Source organism: Rhinatrema bivittatum, chromosome 10, assembly GCF_901001135.1.
Source record: "Rhinatrema bivittatum chromosome 10, aRhiBiv1.1, whole genome shotgun sequence".
NCBI lineage: Eukaryota > Metazoa > Chordata > Amphibia > Gymnophiona > Rhinatrematidae > Rhinatrema > Rhinatrema bivittatum.
The window spans coordinates 14,934,988-14,960,088 of record NC_042624.1 but is presented as its reverse complement, the minus strand read 5'-3'; the positions used below and the strand labels follow the sequence as shown (position 1 = coordinate 14,960,088).

General features: G+C 45.5%; 1 protein-coding gene across 1 annotated transcript in view; it reads right to left on the bottom strand.

Moving 5' to 3' along the window:
- Nucleotides 1-25,101, bottom strand: part of LMX1A (LIM homeobox transcription factor 1 alpha) — a 378,306-nt gene that overhangs the window by 74,194 nt on the left and 279,011 nt on the right. Inside the window, exon 4 of the mRNA XM_029618769.1 lies at nucleotides 21,152-21,384. Within this exon, the coding sequence (XP_029474629.1) occupies nucleotides 21,152-21,384 (233 nt within the window). The remainder of the gene's footprint in view (nucleotides 1-21,151; nucleotides 21,385-25,101) is intronic.

The window sequence follows — 25,101 nt, the reverse complement described above, 5'->3', positions numbered from 1 at the left end:
CCGGGTTAGCCAACCAGCTAAAATAAGAGCAAGATCAATTGAATACGATAGCAAGTTATCTTCAGGGGAAGGCTGTCTGTCCAGTTCCTCTTGTTCCTGCTCCAGCATTTATGAAACAGCCTGCTACTCCCATGATTCACCTGCCTCCATCTCCGAGGTATGATGGAGATCCCACCAAATGTAGATGCTTCTTAAACCAATGCAGGAAGCAATTTGAATTGCACCTTTCTTCCTGTCTGACTGCATCAAGTTTACCTTTATCGTTTCCTTACTGGGCTGTCCCACCCTTGCCTGGGCTTTGCCCCTCTGGGAGAGATGATATGCTCCTGGGGGATTTGAAGAACTTCCTGCAGGAGTTTTGCTTAATATTTGATATGCTTGGTTGCACATCGTCCATGGACACATCTTCTTCAGATCAGACAAGATAAATGGTCTGTTGGAAAGTACGTAGTTCATTTTCATACTGGGTCAGACCAAGGGTCCATCAAGCCCAGTATCCTGTTTCCAACAGTGGTCAATCCAGGCCATAAGAACCTGGCAAGTACCCAAAACCTAAGTCTATTCCATGTTACTTTTGCTAGTAATAGCAGTGGCTATTTTCTAAGTCAACTTAATTAATCGCAGGTAATGGACTTCTCCTCCAAGAACTTATCAAATCCTTTTTTAAACACAACTATACTAACTGCACTAACCACATCCTCTGCCAACAAATTCCAGAGTTTAATTGTGCATTGAGTAAAAAAGAACTTTCTCCGATTAGTTTTAAATGTGCCCCATGCTAACTTCATGGAGTGCCCCCTAGTCTTTCTATTATCCGAAAGAGTAAATAACCGATTCACATCTACCCGTTTTAGACCTCTCATGATTTTAAACACCTCTATCATATCCCCCCTCAGCCGTCTCTTCTCCAAGCTGAAAAGTCCTAACCTCTTTAGTCTTTCCTCATAGGGGAGTTGTTCCATTCCCCTTATCATTTTGGTAGCCCTTCTCTGTACCTTCTCTATCGCAATTATATCTTTTTTTAGATGCGGCGACCAGAATTGTACACAGTATTCAAGGTGCGGTCTCACCATGGAGCGATACAGAGGCATTATGCCATTTTCTGTTTTATTCACCATTCCCTTTCTAATAATTCCCAAAATTCTGTTTGCTTTTTTGACTGCCGCAGCATACTGAACTGATGATTTCAATGCGCTATCCACTATGACGCGTAGATCTCTTTCTTCGGTTGTAGCACCTAATATGGAACCTAACATTGTGTAACTATAGTATGGGCTATTTTTCCCTATATGCATCTCATCTTGCACTTATCCACATTAAATTTCATCTGCCATTTTGATGCCTAATTTTCCAGTCTCACAAGGTCTTCCTGCAATTTATCACAATCTGCTTGTGATTTAACTACTATGAACTATTTTGTATCATCTGCAAATTTGATTATCTCACTCGTCGTATTTCTTTCCAGATCATTTATAAATATATTGTCAAACGCCTTCTGAAAATCCAAGTACACTACATCTACCGGTTCACCTTTATCCGCATGTTTATTAACGCCTTCAAAAAAGTGAAGCAGATTTGTGAGGCAAGTCTTGCCTTGGGTAAAGCCATGCTGACTTTGTTCCATTAAACCATGTCTTTCTATATGTTAGGTGATTTTGATGTTTAGAACACTTTCCACTAACTTTCCACTAACTTTAACCGGCTATATTCAATAGTGGCTAAGTTTGCTATCCGGATTGTGTCTGAATATTGACCTCTCAATTGTGTGCAGTTGACCTATGTTATGGCCATATCCATGCAATAAAGGATCTTGTGTGTGAATAACAATGTGGCATAATTGTCTATTGCAAATGCAATTAGAAAATTGGGATGGGGGACTGATGAGATAAGTAAAATAGGCAAGAGGAGGCGATTGCACCTGAGATAGTTGTAGATTTATGTATTAACTGATACCAGCACTTTGAAGTCAGTGTGATTGTAATCCAAGGCAAGGTGAATGATATGGGCGTGAAAAGGAAAACTGAAGTGGATAGCAATATGTGGCTTGATGGGATGTGCGTCTTGGATGTTTCACATAAACCCCCTTTTACACTGGCCAGTCTCTGACCTGAATCGCAGGATGCTTTACCAGTCTCATTTCAGTATTCATGTGGCTCATTCCTTTCACAGTACGTAGCCTTCAGCTGACATCCTGTACATCTGGAAATGGGCAGTGGAGCTTCACTGAGCTGATGTTGATGTGAAGGGAGGACATGAAGCCAAGAACAAATGCCTACACTAACTTTTTACCTTTTGAAAACTGATTTGGGGAATGTGACTTGTTAGGAATCAATGGGATAGAGAATTTTTATTTTAAAGAAAACAGTTAAGATAATACAACTAAGCATATATTTACAATTTAAAAGTTACAGAACATAATTTAAGTTTATGGTACTATCCTTAGTATCCTACTTTATGTTTGAATGAAATAAAAACAAAATACTGGTTTATCCTCGTAACACTTTGCATTGCCTTTAGTCTCCTGTAGAACAGCACATCTAACATCACCAATGCCATCACAAATATCACATAGCACAACTCAATTCTCTCCTCCACCTCTTCTGTGAAACTATGAACCAACATCTCTATACAGAACAATCACAAAGGAATAAATGAAAGTCCTTAGCCAAGGAAGCTATGCACAACTTCAGCCTCTATTCTATGCTTTGTAACACAAAACCAGATGTATGAAGCCATAGGATCCTTACCATTCCCAAACTTAAGCAAGCGTTTGAACCAGTAAAAGGAATGTGCAATAATCTACTTGCACATGTGGGGAAAGAGGTGACAGAATATGCCAAAGATAAAACCCTTAGACAGACCAGCAAAAGCAAACAAGAAGAAATAAAGGAGAAATGCACAAGTATAGTTAGAATTACAAAGTGTTACTGCAGCAACCATACATAGATCAAAACCTGACACAGGAATGGTTATAGAGAGGAGAACATAAAAACATAAATGTAAAGATGAGTGGTTGATAAATACAGCACAGGCCAGTAGATTACATAAAAGATTGCTGACAACTATCATAGAAAAAACTACAAAACATAAATACACATTTTGTAGCGCTAAACTGAAAATGGTTAGACATCTTGGGGGCCCGATATTCAAAGTGCATTCAGCGCTATTTAACTGGATAAGTGAGACTTATGCTGCTAAGTAGCAACAACTGAACATGCACCTATGTTCAGTGGCTGCTGTTTAGCTGTATAAGGGACTTATACCCCTAAAAGTTACATGCACGAAAAATAGTCTGTTTGTCACTTCATGTGCTGATTAATCCATCGCAGGGGATATTAAAGAGAAAAGGTTTATATCGCAAGAGAGAGAGAGAAGAGAGAGAGAAGAGAGACTCTTCTCTCTCTCTCTTGAACAATATGTCACTCTATTTATACCATTATAAGAGGGGGACTTTTAATTTGGTTTGGGGGAGTGGTTTTACATACACAGTATGTACATACACATACACATACACATAGAACATCCTATGGACTATTCAATGGCATATATTATAGCAATTTTCAAAACCCTGCTTAACAGAGTAAAGTGCATTTACATGTGTTAAACTTAATTTTAAGCATGTAAAAGCTTTTTAAAATCAAGCCGATAAAGAACCATTTTTATGTAATAAAAACATACATTTTTTCTAATAATATTTTGCAGTTTCTGGTTCCAGTTCCTGCCTAAAAAAGGTATGTGACAAGGTGTCTATAGATGAATAGATTAGTACAAAAATTTAATCTAAGACATGAATGACAATATTTGGGAGACTATACAGTAGGTGTGATAGGCAAGTCAGATAAGATAGACACAGCCTCAGAGTGGCTAGTTAACAGTCATTTATCAAAACACGATGGGCCGTTATCGTGTGCATTAGGGTGTTATCACGCGCAATAATAATGCCCTAAGGCATGCAATAACTATTGCAGTGCGACAATAACATTTAAATGAGGGAAAGGGGAGGGGTTAGGGTAGGGTTTAAAAAAATTTGGGCCCAGTTGCGCTGTGGGCGATAATGTTTAACACTATCGCCCCCCGCCCCCTTTTTTTTGTGACCCATCATTCCGCTAAAATAATAGCAGAATGATGAATCCCGGAGTAAGTTAGTCGGATACACCTATCCAGCTAACATAACTGGGATATTCAATGGTGCAGCAGCACCCGTGAATACCTGGCTATGTTAAAGTTAGCCGGAAAAGTATATCTGGCTAACTTTAAACTAGCTGTACAGTGCAGCCAGAGCTAGCTGGATAAGTTAACGCCACTCCTCCCTGGAACAACTACCTCCCGCCCCAGGAATGCTCCGACTTATCTGGCTAAATTCTAGCTGGATAACTCATCATCCAGCTAGAATGTATCTAAAGTCACCAAATTGGCCCAACAGAAGAAAATGGGAATATCCTGAATAAGTTTGAAAACCAGAAACATCAGGCAATTATTTTCAGGGGACAAAGCCCCTCAAAAAAATCACCATTGCTTTAACATGGAAGGCAGTTAGAGGCTGTGGAGTGTTGGCAAGTGCTCCAGTCAGAAACTTCCCGCCACAGTCCCAGCAGTTTGACCCAGAGCAAGAAAGACTGACAGGGGCAGACAGAAAAACAAAAAATAAACTCATTCAACTGGCAAAGGATGGCACCAAATGATGCCTTCAAAGCCACTTCCCTTTGAACTTTCCAAACTATATCTCACGAACACATACCCTCCACACAGCCCTCTACATTCCCATACTTCTGTCCCACACATCATACATAGCATCATCCACCCAGCCCCCCGTATGCTCGCCCTATTTGCTCCCCACAACCTTGCCCAATCCTCACACACTCTCATGCACAAACCTTCCATCCTCCATCCTCCACATCACACAATCCCCTTCACAATCCCTTAACACATTCACATGCTCTCCAACACCGCCTAACACAGATCCTCACATACAACCCCAAACACCTCATACACATTCCCAGATGCAGCCCCCACACCTTCACATGTACCCCAAAACCTCAGAAAAACACATCCAACATTCCTTACACACCCATATAACATCTTCCTCCAACACACATACAAACCCACGTATCCTCATGCCTACATCTGCCCACATTGTCACCCAAGACACAAACACAAAGAAACTCCCCACAAATCTAAACACCTCCCCATATACATGATATAACATGATAAATCTAACATGATAAATATATAACATGATAAATCTAAACACCTCCCCATATACATGATATAACACCTCCATATCCACACTCACTTCTCTAGACATACTTTCTAACACCCCTCCACATCCACACATGCACCCTCACATCCCCTCAGATACTCTATACAAAACCACACATACAATCCCCAATACACCCTTTGTCTCTCAGAAACCCTGGTACAAGCATCCCACCTCCTCACACCAGATACAAAATACATTTTTATCTCACACATACCTCCAAACACTCACACAACCAACACTTCCTCGAATACTCCTCACATTTGCCCACCTACTTAAACCCCAGCACACACACATTTCATAACACGCACCCCATTTCACACATAAGCACAAATGAAAACACACCTCCCCTCACTTGCCCCACCCTCATCTAACCCATGCATCTACATATCAATTTACATCTACCCCCACTCTTGTCCCACACAGTGTCATCCTACCCACACAATTTTTCATTTTATACATACTCTGCTACATATTTCCTCCTAAGCTGCCACACACAGACACCCACTTCTCTTGTACATACACACATCTCACCCTGAAAACACACCCAACAGTGCCCCCACTTACCCAATACCCACACCTCCACATACACTCTCTCTCCACCCACTCCCCACACACACCATCTCAATATCCCCCTGACACCTCTATACACCTGCAGTTCCATACATTCTACCACTCATATCTTTCCACATACACCACTCTATACACTGGTAATCTCACATATCCCATACACTACCTAACCTTTCATACAACTCGTACATACTTAGAGACCCTCATCCCCATCCCTCCTAGATAAACACCCATGCATACCCAGAGGTATCCTACTCACACACTGCACACCCTCCCTCGCATGTACTATCTCCTCATAACCTCCTCCACACACACTGCACGTACACATACTCACCTACCCAAATACCCATAATCCCTTCACACGCTGAATATCCCTCTACATCAAAGGTACACACAGACACACACAAGAAGAGATATAGACACAAATACACTTAGACACAGAGACACTTCCATCAGATTTTTCTTTCCTTTGCAATCAGGACACCAAATTTGAACATGTTACAGCAAGTGGAAAAATCATACTGAAGCATAACATGTATGCAATATGTAATATAAGAACTTCACATCTCTTTCTACTAATCTATGCTTGAAAGCATTCCCAAAACCATGCCTCTGCAAACATTTCCTGAGGGTTTTTAAATTCTGTAAGAAGATGCCATGTTCACAGATCATCTCACTGGGCAGGAATTCCATTGGTCCATATTGGGTTTGTCATCATTAGTAACATAGAATACCTTGCATAAAATAACCAGATCAAATACCAGTTCATAGCTCTGTTTATAATCCAGCTTTTTTTCTTGGTGACATTAGAATAACAAGTTCACAGATGCTAGTGGAAAACCAAAATTGGCTCACCCGCCCGTCCCCTTGTGATATGAAGATTTCTTGTTATCTTAAGGCATAGCAAAAAAGTAAAAATCCCAAATCAAAACGTCCTCCGCATCTTCAGCACAAATCAAAATCTTGGAGATCTTTTTTCCTCTCTCTTTAGAGAAGGTTGTGCTCTCTATTTTGTCCAAGTCCTATACTGTGCCTGCCCTGCCTGTTGTCCAAGTGCTGCAACTGTGCCTGCCACAGGTCAAATGGTGGCTTCCATGTCATCCCCAGGATTGCAGCCTGCAATCGACTTGGGGACTGTGTACACACTAAGGAGATCTGTTAAACAGCAGCTAAATGTTTTCAGCTAGACTGAGATGCTGCAGTAAGTGTTTAGGACTTTAATATCTGTACAGCATTTAAATAATATTTACAAATGGGAATCACTGAATGCATCCTTTATGAAAGATTTATGTGAGACTTGTTTGCAAAGCCAATAAATATTTTACAGCTTGTAAACTCCCTCCAATGAGCATTAATTATTCATGGATCCCTTAGATCCATTTGTGAAGTATTTATGATAATTCTCTATAAAATAAAGTGCTGTTGATTTAAATTTCTGATCAAAGGGGACTGTTCCAATGAAATGGAAGAGAAACTCATAACTGGTAAATGTTATGTCCATGTCACTCCATGTCTTCCAGTTTGCCATGCGCGACCTGTGGCTTGCAGTTATCTGCTGTCTTTAGCCCCATTGTATTAAGGTGCTTGGCTGTGCATCATGCAGTTATGAACACAGTTTTGTCTGCACAGTTTTACTCCTAATTTAACCAGGAGTTTAGTGAACAGAAAATGTACAAACAAATGTGAGAAAACTGTGTGCACAAATTCGCAGTCCTCCATGCAAATCTCATGTTAATCAAGGTATTCGTTATTAGTCCCCAATTCAGAGAGGTGCACAGGCTTAACTCATGCTTAAAGAGTTTTATTTTAATTTATTTTTTCCCTAGACTTTATCAGTATTTGTTTTGGTTGAAATAAATATGATACATATCTGGGAAAATGATGGGTCATTTTTTTACACCGATTCCTATGTTTTTGTTGCAATAAAAACTGAGAAATTCCTGGGTAAAATAAAATTAAAACTGAAACCTAAGGTCCCTGCTCATGTTTCCTTAATGCTGGAAATAGTCAGGTTTCTAGGGCTAGTGTTAGTCTATGGAGTTGAACTTGGTTTGTGTGGTTCAGGGTCCTCTGCCTGGGTCTTATGTCCATAAATCATGATTTGTGAAGAAATTGTGTTTTCTTTGCATAAAAGTGTTGCACACAATACTTTGGTCAGCTCAGTGCATGGCAGTGGTCAAGAAAGCAAACAGAATATTAGGTATTAATAGGAAAGGAATGGAAAATAAAACAGGAGGATATCATAATTCCTCTCTTCGATCCATGGTACAACCACACTTTGAGTATTGTATACTATTCTGTTTGCTGTATCTCAAAAAATATATAGTGGGTCTAGAAAAGATACAGAGAAGCAGGGCGCAGTTTGTAGGGGAACGGCCAGGAATGCAGTTCCGGCATTTCTTTTCAGGCATAAGAGTATCAAGGTGTTCTCCAGGCCTTTCCTCTGCAGGCAGCCCACAGGGAAGAGAAGAAGAGGAGGTGAGCCTGGAGCACACAAAGAAAAGAACAGCCACACTCCCCTCCCCCACCTCTCCTTCTCTAGGGGAAGGAACAGAAGAGGAAGGGGTGATACTGAAGCAGACTCTGCAGAGCAAATAACAAACACAAAAATGAGTCTGAATTAGTACAAGTTTGAAAACTTGTGAGCAATTGTCAAGGTTTCAACTTTGGCCTTGATGAATGGAACTATTGCTTACAACGTTCAACCTTATACTAATTCAATCCCTTTTTGTGTCCATTATCAAAGGCTTAATTTTGGGAAGAAGAGCCCAGAATAGTATTCTGACACCTTTTTTTCTGGGGCTTGAGAAAGCGGAGTAGAGCCAGCAGTGTCTATCAGTTCTGGCTCCCCTGAGGACACAGAACAGAGCCAGTAGTTGCATGGATTATTTATGGCCACACTCCAGCCCTTGGAGGAAGCAGACAAGAAGAGAGAGAGTTGGAGCTGTTTACCCTGAGACAAGAACAGCTGCATGGCTTAGATTTTTGTGAATTTCCCATCATTAGCCAGGGTTAAAAAAAAATGATATGGAGTGAATGCCTGTCAATTCCTCTGTTTTTACCATTCCTGGGTGTGTTGGCTTCCTGAGTATCACATCATTATCCCAGGTCCCGCTGCCTCTGTAGCTGGTGACCACACTGGTGAGGATGAAAAGGGCCAAGAGAATGGATGGGGAGAGGAGTGAAGGGATAAAAGGGAGGGGAAAATGAGTGATGTGATGTGAGAGGGCAAAAGAGTGAGTAAAGGGATCAGAGATGCTGTGGTCGTGTGAGGCAGAGGGGGAGTGAGTCAAGGATTAAAGGTGCTGAGGGGATTGGGGGGACTATGAGATGTGAGTGACATGATCAGAGTTGGTGGAGCAGTCTGTGAATGAAGTGATTGCAACACCTTATGAATGAGGTCTTCCGGGACATTCTTCACTCCTGCGTCATTGTGTACCTTAATGACGTATTGATATTTTCCAATGATCTCTCTTCCCATCGCAAGGAGGTCAGGTGGGTGCTTCAATGCTTACGGGACCACAAGTTGTTTGCCAAGCTGGAAAAATGCCTCTTTGAACAGGAGGTGCTTCCCTTCCTGGGCTTCACTGTTTCGTCCACAGGATTTCACAGGGACCCTGAGAAGGTTTCTAGCATCCAGAATTAGCCCCAACCTACAGGACTCTGGGCTCTCCAGCATTTCTTCGGGTTTGCCAACTTCTACAGGCAGTTCATCCCACAATACCACCCTTTACTGCCCTCACCAAGAAGGGGGCCAATACCAAACAATGGCCATTCGAGGCAATAACTGCCTTCAAGGACCTGAAGTGTGCCTTCCTCCAAGACAACTGCCTGCGGCACCTGGATCCCACATGCCCATTTGTGATGGAAGTAGATGCCTCTGACACCGCCATGGGGTCTGTCCTGAGCCAACATTATCAAAAGGGAGCCCTGCTGCCCTGTTCTTACTTCTCCCGGAAATTCAAGCCTGCAGAGAAGAATTACAGCATTGGAGACAAGGAGATCCTAGCCATCAAAATGGCATTCGAGGAATGGCGGCAGTGGTCGAGGGGGTTCAGCATACCATTATGGTCTTCACAGATCATAAGAATTTTGAATGCCTCAGCCATGCCCAATGACTAAATCCCCACCAGGCCCTTTGGTTGTTATTTTTCAGCAGATTCAATTTCTCCCTCCGCTACCAACCAGCCTCCAAAAATACTCGGGCTGACGCTCTTTCTAGAGTCTATGAGACAGAAGACTCTCCTTCTGTTCCCCAATACATTATTGACCCACTGAAGGTGGTCCTAGCTGCCAACCAGACTGCTCCACCAGGGAAGACAGTGGTGCTTCTTTGACTCCGGCAGAAGGTGCTGTCTTGGGCCCATGATTCCCTCACAGCCAGATACCCTAGAAAACCCCGCACACTTGAGTTATTGCAATGCTATTACTGGTTGCCCCAAGTAGAGAGGGATGTCAAGGCTTATGTCGAATCCTAGCCAACCTGTGCCCAACAGAAATCCCTTGCTGGATGACCATGGGGCCTACTCCAACCGCTACCCATTCCCAAGGAACCATGGACTCACCTATCCATGGACTTTGTGGTGGACCTGCCACCCTCCAATGGTCATCACGTTATTTGGGTAGTCATAGATATGTTTTAAAAGATGGTCCACCTCACCACCCTTTCCAAACTGCCATCAGCCCCGGAGTAGGCACACCTATTCACCCAACATATCTTCCGACTACATGGACTTCCCCAGCACATCACGTCAGATCGCGGAGTGCAGTTCACTGATAACTTTTGGTGCTCCTTGAGCAAGAAATTTGGGATCCAGCTTGACTTTACTACAGCGTACCACCCACAAGGCAATGGCCAAGCCGAACGCACTAACTGGACCCTAAAGGCCTTCTTATGCGCCTTTGTGAACAGCAGGCAGGACAACTGGTCCACACTACTCCCATGGCCTGAGTTTTCACACAACTCGCATGTCCAGTCTTCAACCGGCTCTTCGTCTTTCTTGGTGGTCTATGGTAGGCAACCAGCTCCGCCACTTCCCATGACCCTTTCGGTGCCATCGCCTGCAGCTCAGCTTACCGCCCAGCAACTACATACGCTTTGGACCCACACACAGGACCACCTTCGAAGGGCGGCCTAGGAGGCAGAAAAGGCAGCCAATAAGCATCGGCAGCCTGTGCCTCTCTTCAAACCTGGAGACCAGGTATGGCTTAGCACCCGCCACATCCGGCTACGAGTACCTTTGATAAGACTGGCGCCCTGGTACATTGGTTGCTTCTCCATCACAGAAGGGATCGGTCCGGTCACCTACCTGAGAGTGCTTTCCTCGTTAAGGATATATAACACGTTCCACGTCTCCCTCCTTAAGCCCCTGGTGTCCTCCTGGCCATGCCGAGAGATCACAGAACCCCAGGACCTATCAGCAGAAGAAGAGATATATCGGGTAAAAGAAATAGTGGATGTACGTCGCCATCACAGGAGATGGGAGTTCCTAATTGCATGGGAAGGTTTTGGTCCCGAAGAAAAACACTTGGGAGCCCGTCTCCAATATACTTGATAAGACTCTTTTTCGTCAGTTTCACACCTTGCATCCTGATAAACCCGGGCCTACTAAGAGGGGGTGTAAAGCGGGGAGTACTGTTAGGAACCCCGGCCATGCAGGCCCGCAACCGGGTACCCTCACCTACACCAGCCAGAGGCCCAGTTTGGCCGCTGCTCCCAGCCACAGACTCCGCCCATGGCCTGCTCTTGTGGCACCCTGAACACCGCCGACTCCTGCTCCTCGTGGTCGACCCTTAGGTGCGTGCATGTGCGCACACCGAGCCACAGGATTTAAAGGGCCAGCGGCAAGAAAGTTCCCTGCGGCCCGGGCTGAAGACATCAGGCTAGATGGGTATGTAAACTCTGCCTCTCTGCTCCCAATTCACCTCAGCAATGGGTCCTGCTCTCCTGAAGAGTGTGAGTTGTCTGTGTTCCTGATTCCTGCGTTCCTGACTCTGCCTTGCTTCATTCCTGATTCCTAGCTCCAGCATTCCTGTTCCTTGCCTCCGGTTCCTGCCTTGTTCCTCGTCCTCTGGATTGCTTTCTCGGTTCTGACTCCTTGCCTGGTACTTGACTCTGCTTGCCCTGACTTCCTGCCTGGTACTTCACACTGCTTGTTCACCACCAGCTTGTTCGAACCTGGGCTCCTCTGATGCCACTTCTCTTCGCCTACTGGTTCCTTGCCTAGGAAGACACACGCCTACGTCCTGCCGGCCCCGGTACCCAAGGGCTCAACCTGCGGGGAATGAGAGCTAGTATAGGTGAAGCTCTTGGTGGGTCTTCCCCCTGCCACACCGCCGACGAGGACCTCCAGGGGCCACCCCCTGGAGGTAGCCACAACCTCATCTCGGCTCAAGGGTCCACTTTCCTAACACCAGTCCATTGTTTGGGCCAATAAATATCCTTCACTCCCTCCCAAAAAAATAAAAAGAAAAGTAAATTCTTAAGTCTGGAGTTCTTTGGGGCTTGGTCCTCTTACCATTTCTTTTTAACATTTACATCCAGGCAATCCTGTGACATCTTTCAATCTTAGAACATTGAATGCCATCTATATTCTGACAATATCCAGCTATGTGTTAAAATAAAAGATGGCTAACCCTCTGCCATTTCTAATCTTAGCTGTCTCTCAGCAGTAGTTATAGGGCTCAGCGATCATCCAAATCTGAGCTTCTTTTGGTAAGCTTATTTGGAGGACTTATGATGCTCCCACCCTCTGTATCAGAGGCCATCTTCTAACCCTCAGACTTTGTACATAGCCTGGGTATACATCTTGATCACTAACTCTCAATGAAAACTCACATCTCATCCATGGTGAAATCCACATTCTTCCATTTTCATCAACTTCATTAGTTGCATATCTTCTTCACAAAACATGATGTAGCCACATGATCACCAGATGTAATGACTATTGCAATTTCCTATGGTATTCCACAGCACAGCCTCAAGTGCCTCTAACTGTTGCAAAACACAATAGCTAAGTTTAGGGTAGGGGCCAAGTCCAGCAATCATGTGAAGCCTATCCAGTATAAGCTCATTGGCTCCTCATTGAGATCAAGATACAATTTGAAGTACTTTGAACTATATTCAAATAACTGAACTAAACAGTATCAGCATACTTGTCTCATCTCCTGCCCAAGCACACCCCAATGAGGGAACATTACTCCTCCCAAAAGGCTTTTATCTGCCCCATTCACTAGCCACAGCACGGCTATGCTGCACAGGACTTCATGCAATCATTTGCTTTGCACCCAAATTATGGAACAATATCCCACAGGACTTATGCAATGAAATCTGTTAATCCTTGGGGCAATATTCATCCACTGAGCACCTTGGCTAGTTAGCTAGATAAACATTTCCAGTTAACTAGCAGAATATATTCAGCAGCACAGTATATGCCATGTATTACTATGTATACTATTTTCCATTGTTTAATTGTCATTTTTATGCTCTTATGTCCCATCCCCCCAGATGTATAAATATTTATACCATAATTCACATCTTTCTTTGTAATCCGCCTTGTGCCTTTCCTGGAAAAAGGCAAAACAGTAAATGAAAATAAATATATAATAAAGAAACCCCTTTGTATCTCCCTCCTCTGCTGCGTAGTACAGGGTTACTGGATGTAGTCAGGCATGTATGATCTCCAGAAAAGAGTTGACAAGTTGGGAGATAGAGGATTGACTGATGTGTTTTATTTCCTGCCATCCAGGATTCAAATATCAGAGAAGTCATCCTTTTACCTCAATAGACAAGCTGTGAGGGTAGCCTAAATAGGAGACCAAATGGCTTGGTGTACATTTGTTCTGCAGTTCCTATCTAATCTAAATCTTTCTTCCCTACACTATCATCTCATCCATGCATTGAGACTCTGGAGCTCAGCGTTTGTTACGCCTGTCGGTTGCAGACGGCTGCGACCTCTCATGCTCACCTCTTTTTTCCCCACTCCATCAAGTCTGGGAAGAATGGCAGTCTCTACCAGCCCACGCTGACTTCTCTGGCATTCCCGGGACAGCATGGGCACTTCCGACCACCATCTTGGATCCGGAGTTACCTAGACACTTGAACACGCCATGGCGGGAACCTCGGGGGTGTCCCTGTCTGATGATGTAACCTGCCAGTGTTTTTAATCTGACCTGCCCTTGCCTTCCTCGAGTTAGCAAGGTGTTCCATCTTACTGAATTCTCCACTTCAAGGACTCCCTGTTCCTGACTCTGTCTTGGCATAAAGATGCTTTGAGTACCCGCTCCTTGGGGGCTCCCCTATGTTCCCAGCTATCCGCTCCTCAGATGCCTTCCTGCCTGCTTCTCTGGTCTCTATCTCACTCCAGGAACCTCCTACTGAGAGTGCCTCTACTGACATCTACTATACAGACTGCATTGAAGATTCCACGTGGCGTACCCCAATCCTCGGGCCACTAACGCCTTCCTTCTGTGGGAGTCATTCACCTTCCTGCTTTACAGAATACCTACATACCATCTACAAGAGCCACTTCTGGGTTCCGGCATCGCTACCAGTTCTTCAACATCTAACTGTACAGACATCCTTGGCATACCCCACTCTGCGAGCCACTACCAGCTGTGTCTCACTCTGGGTAATTCCCATTGTCCAGGACTGTATGAACTGTATGAACATTTCCATTTCTGTGGAGACTAATTCTTCCTTCCTATTTAATAAAGTCTTCATTCCTAGCTGTGTCCCAAGTCACTGAGACTGTGCCTGTTGATGGTGAGGCTCACAGGGCTCCTCCCTGTGGGCGGAGACATCGCTCATCTCAGCCCACGGGTTCACATCCTTCCTTAAACATAACAGCATTCTTCTAGAGTCCTACATGAGGAATGGAGAGCATTTGAGAATACAATCTGAAGATTCTGGACATCAGTTTCCAATATGCATAAAAGTACAGATAAACTCTTAGATCTACTGAGTTATACCTCAAATGTATATCAAACTTACAGGATCATTTATCAAATCGCGTTATAGGTGTTTTCGCATAAAGCACCATAATGCACAGTGCGATGCAAATTTTTAAAAGGGGAGGGATTGGGGGCAGGAGTGCTGTAAAAGTGGGCTGGCTTTGCGAAGTCATAACGCATGACATTGCACAGTTTTTAACACCGAAAATAACTACACCTTTTTCAAATGTGTTAAGCTGTGCAATGTCATGCCATTTGTGATTTTTTTTGCAAGTTCTATTTTGGGCATATTTAGGCTGGATAAGGTAGAGGGAGAGGGAGAGGGAGAGGGAGAGGGAGAGGGAGAGGGAGAGGGAGAGAGAGAGAGAGAGAGAGAGAGAGAGAGAGAGAGAGAGACAGAGACACTCTGGGGATGGTACCATAGAAATCAGCTATTTATGCTACTATAGGAGGCCCATCTAGTAACTCAAGGTGAGGTTTAGGTAGTAGTGTAGAGCTTAGAGGCCACTTTTACATTCAAAGTGAGACATACGAACAGAACAGTGCACTCTTGTGAAGATGTCCTTCGGAGTGAGGAAACTCACACAAAGATGAGATTTGTACAATGTTCTCTCAACCTAGCTTGATGGACTCTTTACCTGGGTAACATCAAGCTAGGTTGAGAGAAACATTGTACAAATCTCATCTTTGTGTGAGTTTCCTCACTCCGAAGGACATCTTCACAAGAGTGCACTGTTCTGTTCGTATGTCTCACTTTGCATGTAAATGTGGCCTCTAAGCTCTACACTACTACCTAAACCTCACCTTGAGTTACTAGGTGGGCCTACATGAAACTGGCTAACATGAAAAAAAAAAGGTTTTCTTTGGTAGGAAGTAATGAGAGCTGTGCAGAAAAATAGGAGGTCTAGTGGACTTACTCCTGTGCTGAGCAGGAGTAATATATCAGGGTAGCAGCCTCAGAGGAGAGAATAAAAGCCACATATCTAAATGGGTAAATTGTCATTTGTGGGCATGAGTGGGGTGGATTGGGTCCCAATAGTGGAGAATATGGACAGGTTCTGCGTTCTGTGCACTCTGAAGATCTTTAATCAGGCCCTTTCAGGATGTTTCAAAACACACTAAAGTGCTGAAAATATCACCTTTTACAAAAGTAGATATTCGAAAACCCAATAAATCACATGTTATCTGCTTCTTGGACGCCCAACCTCAGGGGGGGTGAATCTATCCCTTAAATTATTCATATTAAAAACAACCCTAAACTTTTATTATTATTATTTAGTAAATTTGATATACTACTGGCTACCACACAATCTAGATAGCAAGTGGCAAAATTACGTTGTACAGTTGAAAAACTCCAAAACAAAGAGAAAAGCTGTGTTACTAGCATCTCATCAGCACCTGCTCAACAAGAACAGATTCTAAAACAGCAAAAGCCACTCTTGCTATAGAACCAATGTAGATGTAATGAGCCTCCACTTATACTTAATTAATTTTTTTTCAGCCTTTAAAGCCTTAGGTGAAATATGCAGGACTTAATTAATTCTTAAAGCATATATATGTATCATGGGACAGGAAAAGGTCACTAGCAAATATATAGACTGGTGAGGCCTTTTCAGGACCATGATTCTTTGCACGGTTTTAAATTAATAAATTCTTTGGTTTAGGGGAATTAGAGAGAGAAGAAATGCTAGTACTCTTTTAATTGGAAATGGTGCTTCTCTTTGAGAGGGCTGTGTTTACTTAGGATTGGACACTGGAACTAAGACCAGGCTATAATTGAAGCAAGGGCTTTGGAGATTAGTGGCAGCATATGGGATCCACAACTCTGCTTTTTATCTGCATTTTCTCATAAAATGGGCTTTGGCTTCTCTTCTCACTCTCATCCTCTTACGTTTCTAAAGGCTCTTTGAAATTTGGCCACAGGGGGAAAAAGGGCAATATGTAGATCTTAATTTCACATACAGTCTCCATTAGGCCCTTCTACATCTTTTTAAGTTCAGAATCAACATGGCCGGACCTCTTAAAAGTTTCTGTGCCTTGGCAGATTTACTGTAGAATCTTAATTTTTACAAACTATTTTCTAGAACAATGAGTTAAAGATGAATAAAGTAGTGGTTTTTTTTTCAAATTAAAGAATTCTGACATGATACTAGAAATTTCTGGCTACATACCTAATTTATTGCAAAGATTACTTAAAATGAAAAACATATATAAATAGCACAGGAAATGGTTCATGGCCGATCTCTTCTCTGATAATTTCACTCTAATTCTGCAGTATGTTCTACTTTTTTATACAGAAGGATAGTAAATTTGTCAAAACAAAAAGCTACCTAGTACAGAGACATGTTTCTGGATTTATACTAGTTAGTGTTTTATGCAGCTTCATTGACTTAAAGGAGAACTCTGTTTATCAAATTAATGTAGGTTGTAGAAGGCAACAGCAAATATACAGTCAAATTGCAATTCTTTTCCATGTTAATGTTTTTTGAAATGCTTTACAGGGGACTGCATTCTTAAACTGTAAGAGTGAATTGCTTCGCCTACAATGAATGATAATTTTTAAAGGAGTTGGAATGTAGGACAATACCCTTCCAGAGCACTGTCTTCTAGGGATGTGCAGAGGGATGCCATACATTGCATTCGTGATTCGGATTCGTCGGGGAGCAGATATGGTGCATTCGGCCGTATGGCGTCCCGATGCGTTAATACGGCGATTTCTATTCTTGTCCCAGCTAAAATTAAAATTAACTACAACCCCCCACCCTCCTGAACCCCCCCAAGACTTACCAAAACTCCCTGGTGGTCCATCGGGGGGTCCGGAAGCCATCCCCTGCACTCACACCCTCGGTGCCGGTTTCATCATGGCGCCGATAGCCTTTGTCACAGGGGCCACCGGTGCCATTGGTCAGCCCCTGTCACATGGCCATCGGCGCCATCTTGTGCTCCTACCATGTGACAGGGGCTGACCAATGGCACCGGTAGCCCCTGTGACATAGTATGGGCAAAGGCTATCGGCGCCATTTTGAGTGGTGGCATCGGACGGCCGGAGTGTAGGAGGTTGTTCTGGGACCCCCATTGGACCCCCAGGGACCTTTGGCCAGCTTGGGGGGGCCTCCTGACCACCACAAGACTTGCCAAAAATCCAGCGGGGGTCCGGGAACGACCTCCTGCACGCCGACCGTCCGATGCCAGTACTCAAAATGGCGCAGATCGCCTTTGCCCTCACTATGTCACAGGTACCGACGGTCGGTCCCTGTGACATAGTGAGGGCAAAGGCGATCTGCTGCCAGTATTCAAAATGGCGCCGATCGCCTTTGCCCTCACTATGTCACAGGGGCCAACCGTTGGTACCTGTAACATAGTGAGGGCAAAGGCGATCGGCGCCATTTTGAGTACTGGCATCGGACGGCCGGCGTGCAGGAGGTCGCTCCCGGACCCCCGCTGGACTTTTGGCAAGTCTTGTGGGGGTCAGGAGGTCCCCCCAAGCTGGCCAAAAGCCCCTGGGGGTCCCGGAGTGACCTCCTGCACTCCGGTCGTCCGATACCACTACTCAAAATGGCGCTGATAGCCTTTGCCCACACTATGTCACAGGGGCTACCGGTGCCATTGGTCAGCCCCTGTCACATGGTAGGAGCACAAGATGGCGCCGATGGCCATGTGACAGGGGCTGACCAATGGCACCGGTAGCCCCGGTGACAAAGGCTATCGGCGCCATGATGAAACCGGCACAGAGGGTGTGAGTGCAGGGGATGGTTCTCGGACCCCCCGCTGGACCACCAGGGAGTTTTGGTAAGTCTTGGGGAGGGTTGATTAAAATTTAATTTAGGTGGCCATATAATTCGGGGAAGATTCGTGTATTTGTGGGGAATCGCGATACGTTTCGCTTCCCCACAAATACTACGAATAGTGTAATATACGTTGCGGATCGCCAATACGGCGAAAATGAATGCACACCCCTACTGTCTTCTCCTGTCTGGACTGTTCACTGTGCATTAGATGATGCCATAATACTCTCACCTCTCCCCAAGTGTGCAGAATAGCATTTTGTGATATCAAAGACAGCTCTGCTGACACTGATACAACATAGATGCTCTAAGACAGTGATGTTCAAACTGATCATTGATTTTCAGGATATCCCTTATGAATATGCTCTGCCTGTGAAATAGTGATGCTTTCTTATTAACAATTAGGGATGTGAATTGTTTTTTGACGATTTAAAATATCGTCCGATATATTTTAAATCGTCAAAAACCGTTAGGGCCACGATACAATACCAATTCCCCCGATTTATCGTCAAAAAATCGTAAATCGGGGGAAGGGGGAAGGGGGAGGGCAGGAAAACCGGCACATTAAAACCCCCTAAAACCCACCCCCGACCCTTTAAATTAAATCCCCCACCCCCAAATGCTTTAAATTACCCTGGGGTCCATCGGGGGAAGGGGGAGGGCAGGAAAACCGGCACATTAAAACCCCCTAAAACCCACCCCCGACCCTTTAAAATAAATCCCCCACCCCCCAAATGCTTTAAATTACCCTGGGGTCCAGCGGCGGTCCTTAGCTAAATCGGGGGAAGGGGGAGCGCAGGAAAACCGGCACCCTAAAACCCACCCCGACCCTTTAAATTCCCCCCCCCCGAACCCCCCCAAATGCCTTAAATTACCCTGGGGTAGAGCGGCGGTCCGAAACGGCCTCCTGCTATTGAATCGCGTCGTCTTCAGCCGGCGCCATTTTGCAAAATGGCTGCCGCAAAATGGCGGCGGCCATAGACCAACACGATTCGACTGCTGGAGGTCGTTCCGGACCCCCGCTGGACTTTTGGCAAGTCTTGTGGGGGTCAGGAGGCCCCCCCAAGCTGGCCAAAAGTTCCTGGGTGTCCAGCGGGGGTCCATGAGCGATTTCCTGCCGCGAATCGTTTTCCGTACGGATAATGGCGCCGGCCATACGCGTATGGCCGGCGCCATTTTCCATACGAAAAATGGCGCCGGCAGGAGATCGACTGCAGGAGGTTGTTCAGCGAGGGTTCCTGACCCCCGCTGAACGACCTCCTGCAGTCGATCTCCTGCCGGCACCATTATCCGTACGGAAAACGATTCGCGGCAGTAAATCGCTCACGGACCCCCGCTGGACACCCAGGAACTTTTGGTCAGCTTGGGGGGGCCTCCTGACCCCCACAAGACTTGCCAAAAGTCCAGCGGGGGTCCGGAACGACCTCCAGCAGTCGAATCGTGTTGGTCTATGGCCGCCGCCATTTTGCGGCAGCCATTTTGCAAAATGGCGCCGGCTGAAGACGACGCGATTCAATAGCAGGAGGCCGTTTCGGACCGCCGCTCTACCCCAGGGTAATTTAAGGCATTTGGGGGGGTTCGGGGGGGGGGGAATTTAAAGGGTCGGGGTGGGTTTTAGGGTGCCGGTTTTCCTGCGCTCCCCCTTCCCCCGATTTAGCTAAGGACCGCCGCTGGACCCCAGGGTAATTTAAAGCATTTGGGGGGTGGGGGATTTAATTTAAAGGGTCGGGGGTGGGTTTTAGGGTGCCGGTTTTCCTGCCCTTCCCCCGATTTAGCTAAGGACCGCCGCTGGACCCCAGGGTAATTTAAAGCATTTGGGGGGTGGGGGATTTAATTTAAAGGGTCGGGGGTGGGTTTTAGGGTGCCGGTTTTCCTGCCCTTCCCCCGATTTAGCTAAGGACCGCCGCTGGACCCCAGGGTAATTTAAAGCATTGGGGGGGGGGGTGTTCGGGAGGGTGGGGGATTTAATTTAAAGGGTCGGGGGTGGGTTTTAGGGGGTCGGCTCACGATTTTAACGATTCTCACGATAGTTTACACACCCAAACGGCAACAATACAATTCCCTCCCCCTCCCAGCCAAAATCGATCGTTAAGACGATCGAGGACACGATTCACATCTCTATTAACAATCCACTTTACTATTACCAAGATGCCCTATAATCCGAAGTTCTAGTCATCAAAGTAAACCTTGAACAGTATGAGTAAATTTGACATCGTCCATCTACAAATTTCCCTCTCTCAACGCAGCTAAAAGTATGTACATTTACTTTTAACCATATTAAGAGGCATTTCTGAGGGTATATTAGTCAGGGGAGGAAAATGACTCATATAGATTCCATTTTTAAATCTGTATGCGTTATTTTGTCTTCAAAATGTACTCACATACAAAGCAAGTGCAAATGTCCTTAGGACTTTGTGCCTGCAGCAATTTTCAATGTAAAGTACATGCTACTTGGGTAAAAAGGAGCCATGGACTTTCTTTAAAAAATTGCCATATTCTGATAGAGTAACCCCCTTTATATAATAAAAGCATTGCCCCCTCCCCGGTTTATGTATTAAGGAAAGGGGGCATTGTAGGTCGAGTTTACCTGAGTCAGAAGCCGTGGGACTGACTAGGCTCAGAAGTTCTCGTTCTTTCTCATAGTCACGCCTGCAGAGCAGCTGACCTTCCTTCAGCACAAACTCGTCCCCCTTTTCTAGTTGTCTCTCGCACACGCAGCAGCAGAAGCAGGTCAGGTGGTAAACGCTCTTCTGTGCACGCATCACAAACTCGCTGGGGGAGATGACTTCAAAACAGGCACCACACTTCACAGCAAACAACCTGGGGAAGAGGAAGAGGTAGCTTTCAGGACTCTAAGGTTAACTGTTGAAGGAGAGGAATGGGTAGACTTGTACGAGGTCATTTACAAATGCTGATAAAATCGTACTTTACCGGGGAAGCAGAAAATGAGTGAGCAAAGGCTGGGCAGCTCCATTGTGAAAAATGGCAGCCATCGAGCCCGAAGCCTAGGAGGTAATCCAGGCCCCCACTTGACCACAGAGCTAATGTTTTGAGTAAGGGGGGAAATGGGGGGTCCTGGCTTCTGGAGCCTAGATTTTTTTGATTGACACAGAGGCATAAGGGATCAGGGGCTGGGGCCTAGAACAGATTCATAATTTTGTTTTAATATATATTTTGACAACAAGCCATCTCCAGTGGTGGTGGGGGAGGAGGGAGAAAAAGGGGTCTATGAAAACCTTGGAATTTTGACTACTATTTGGGGCCCTTGGCCCCTATAAGACAGGACTCCGAGCATTAACATCCCAATGCTCCTGGGGAAAGTTAAGCTACAACTTTTGAGATGTGGCTATCTTCACATGAAATTAGGTGACTTGCAATTTTTTTCAACAAGCTATGTTATTTGATTTGCAATATTAAGGGTATTTATAAACCGATTAGCATAAATGTGCATGTTTAATCAGCTCATTTAAATATGCACTGTACCAGGGCCAGATTAACACAAGGCATTTTGAAATATCTTACATTATTCCCACGTTAGGCCATTTACCACACAAAAAACAACCTTCATTGCATGGTAAATGGCCTAATGCAGCTTAATGAATGAGTCTCTATATTTGACACTTTTTTGGGCTACATTTATTTTTATGATTTTGATATATAGTAAGGGGAGTGGTACATGATTATACACAAGTGCAGTGCAGCAAGATCTGTTTTCACAGTTCAAACCTAAGGCACTTGGGGCTGATGCAATTTCATGTGCACAAAAAACGTGCATCCCACCGAGAAGCAAGTTTTATAAACGCGCACACATCCCCTCTCTTGGGCGCTTGACCTAATATTCTAATGAGCTGGTGCGCGAAAAGGGACACACAATAAACAATTTGCGTGCCCCTAGCACGTCCATGCCATTTGAGTGCCCAGGAAAAGTGGCCGTGAACAGGTAAGGAAAACGGTCGCTCAATTTTCTGAGAGTCCATTTTCCTAACCCGTGTATAGCCATGGGTTAAGAAAATGGACGCTTGTAAATTGAGCTTCCCTTTTCCTAACCCGACCGCAGTCACGTTTTATTTTGTTTTTTGGGGTTTTTTTTGTTTATTGTTGCAGCTTTCTGTAGTTCTTCTTGCTAAGTATCACAACAATATCAAATAGGAGGAACCACAAAAAAACTGTATTTTTTGCTCTTCTGAGCATGGCTTGGAGTGTCTCAAAACTCAACACAAGCTCCGGTCTGGTGTTAATTTTTGAGTGTTAAAATGTGAGCATCAGGCGCACATATTTTTTGTTAGATTCAGGGTACTAGCTAATAGCCTCATCAACATGGCATTTCTATGTGATGAGTGCTATTAGCTATGCGCATTTTGGACACGCTAATCTCGATATTGCATTGAGCATATGTCTAGCGCGTCCAAAACACACATCCAACGGTGTGTTTAGTGGTGCGCTGAGCTCAGTGCCCAATATTCCATCGGTCCCTTAGTATATGATACTATTTTAACCCATTGGGGTAGATTTTAAAAGAAGCGCGATCAGCCTACTTTTGCTTGCGCATCAGACTCAAGCAAAAGTACGCTGGATTTTAGTAGATACGCGCGGAGCCGCGCGTATCCACTAAAATCCTGGATCGGCGCGCGCAAGGCTATCGATTTTGTATAGCCTGCGCGCGCCGAGCCGCGCTGCCTCCCCCCGTTCCCTCCAAGGCCGCTCCGAAATCGGAGCGGCCTCGGAGGGAACTTTCCTTTGCCCTCCCCTCCCTTCCCCTACCTAACCCACCCACCCGGCCCTGTCTACACCCCCCCCTTACCTTTGTCGGGGGATTTACGCCTCCCGGAGGGAGACGTAAATCCCCGCGCGCCAGCGGGCCTGCTGCACGCCGGGCCGCGACCTGGGGGCGGGTACGGAGGGCGCGGCCACGCCCCCGAGCCGTAGCCATGCCCCGTACCCGCCCCCAAAACGCTGCCGACACGCCCCCGAAACGCCTCGATGACCGGGCCCGCCCCCCGACACGCCCCCGACACGCCCCCCTCCGAAAACCCCGGGACGTACGCGAGTCCCGGGGTCTGCGCGCGCCGGTAGGCCTATGTAAAATAGGCTTACCGGCGCGCAGGGCCCTGCTTGCCTAAATCCGCCCGGTTTTGGGCGGATTTAGGCGAGCAGGGCTCTGAAAATCTACCCCATTGTGGCTAGATTACATCTTTTTCAGTTCCAGTACACTTATGATTTTAGTATCTTGTACAGCTATACATGGAGTGGGGGAGTAATCTAGTGGTTAGAGTAGCCCGCTACCACCCATGGAAACCAGGATTCCAATTCTGCTGTCACGCCTTGTGACTTTGGGCAAGTCACTTTACCTTCCATCGCCTTAGATACAAAATTAGATTGTAAGCCCTGTAGAGATAGGCAAAAACCTATAGTACCTGGATATAATCCACTTTGATGTACACTGTGAAGTGCTGAAAAGCAGAATATAAAAAAATCTAAATAAATAACAGCCATTGCTATTTTGCAAATGATAACCACACCTGGAAGGTGTAGAAAACATGAGAGATCTAGTGGAAATTTAGGGATGGTCTACAGTAGGGATGTGAATCGTTTTTTGACGATTTAAAATATCGTCCGATATATTTTAAATCGTCAAAAAATCGTTAGGGTCACGATACAATACCAATTCCCCCGATTTATCGTTAAAAAATCGTAAATCGGGGGAAGTGGGAGGGCAGGAAAACCGGCACACTAAAACCCCCTAAAACCCACCCCCGACCCTTTAAATTAAATCCCCCCCCCAATGCTTTAAATTACCTGGGGATCCGGCGGTGGTCCAGAACGGCGGCGGTCCGGAACGGCCCCCTCAATAGAATCGTGTTGTCTTCAGCCGGCGCCATTTTTCAAAATGGCTGCCGCAAAATGGCGGCGGCCATAGACAAAAACAATTCGACGGAGGAGGTCGTTCCGGACCCCCGCTGGACTTTTGGCAAGTCTTGTGGGGGTCAGGAGGCCTCCCCAAGCTGGCCAAAAGTTTTCTGGGAGTCCAGTGGGGTTCCGGGAGCGATTTCTTGCCGCGAATCGTTTTCGTACGGAAAATGGCGCCGGCAGGAGATCGACTGCAGGAGGTCGTTCAGCGGGGGTTCCGGACCGCCGCTGAACGACCTCCTGCACTCGATGGCCACCGCCATTTTGCGGCGGCTCTGCGCGTATCTACTAAAATCCAGCGTACTTTTGCTTGAGTCTGATGCGCAAGCAAAAGTAGGCTGATCGCGCTTCTTTTAAATGGCCACCGCCATTTTGCGGCGGCCATTTTGAAAAATGGCGCCAGCTGAAGACAACACGATTCTATTGAGGGGGCCGTTCCGGACCGCCGCCGTTCTGGACCACCGCCGGATCCCCAGGTAATTTAAAGCATTGGGGGGGGGGATTTAATTTAAAGGGTCGGGGGTGGGTTTTAGGGGGTTTTAGTGTGCCGGTTTTCCTGCCCTCCCACTTCCCCCGATTTACGATTTTTTAACGATAAATCGGGGGGAATTGGTATTGTATCGTGACCCT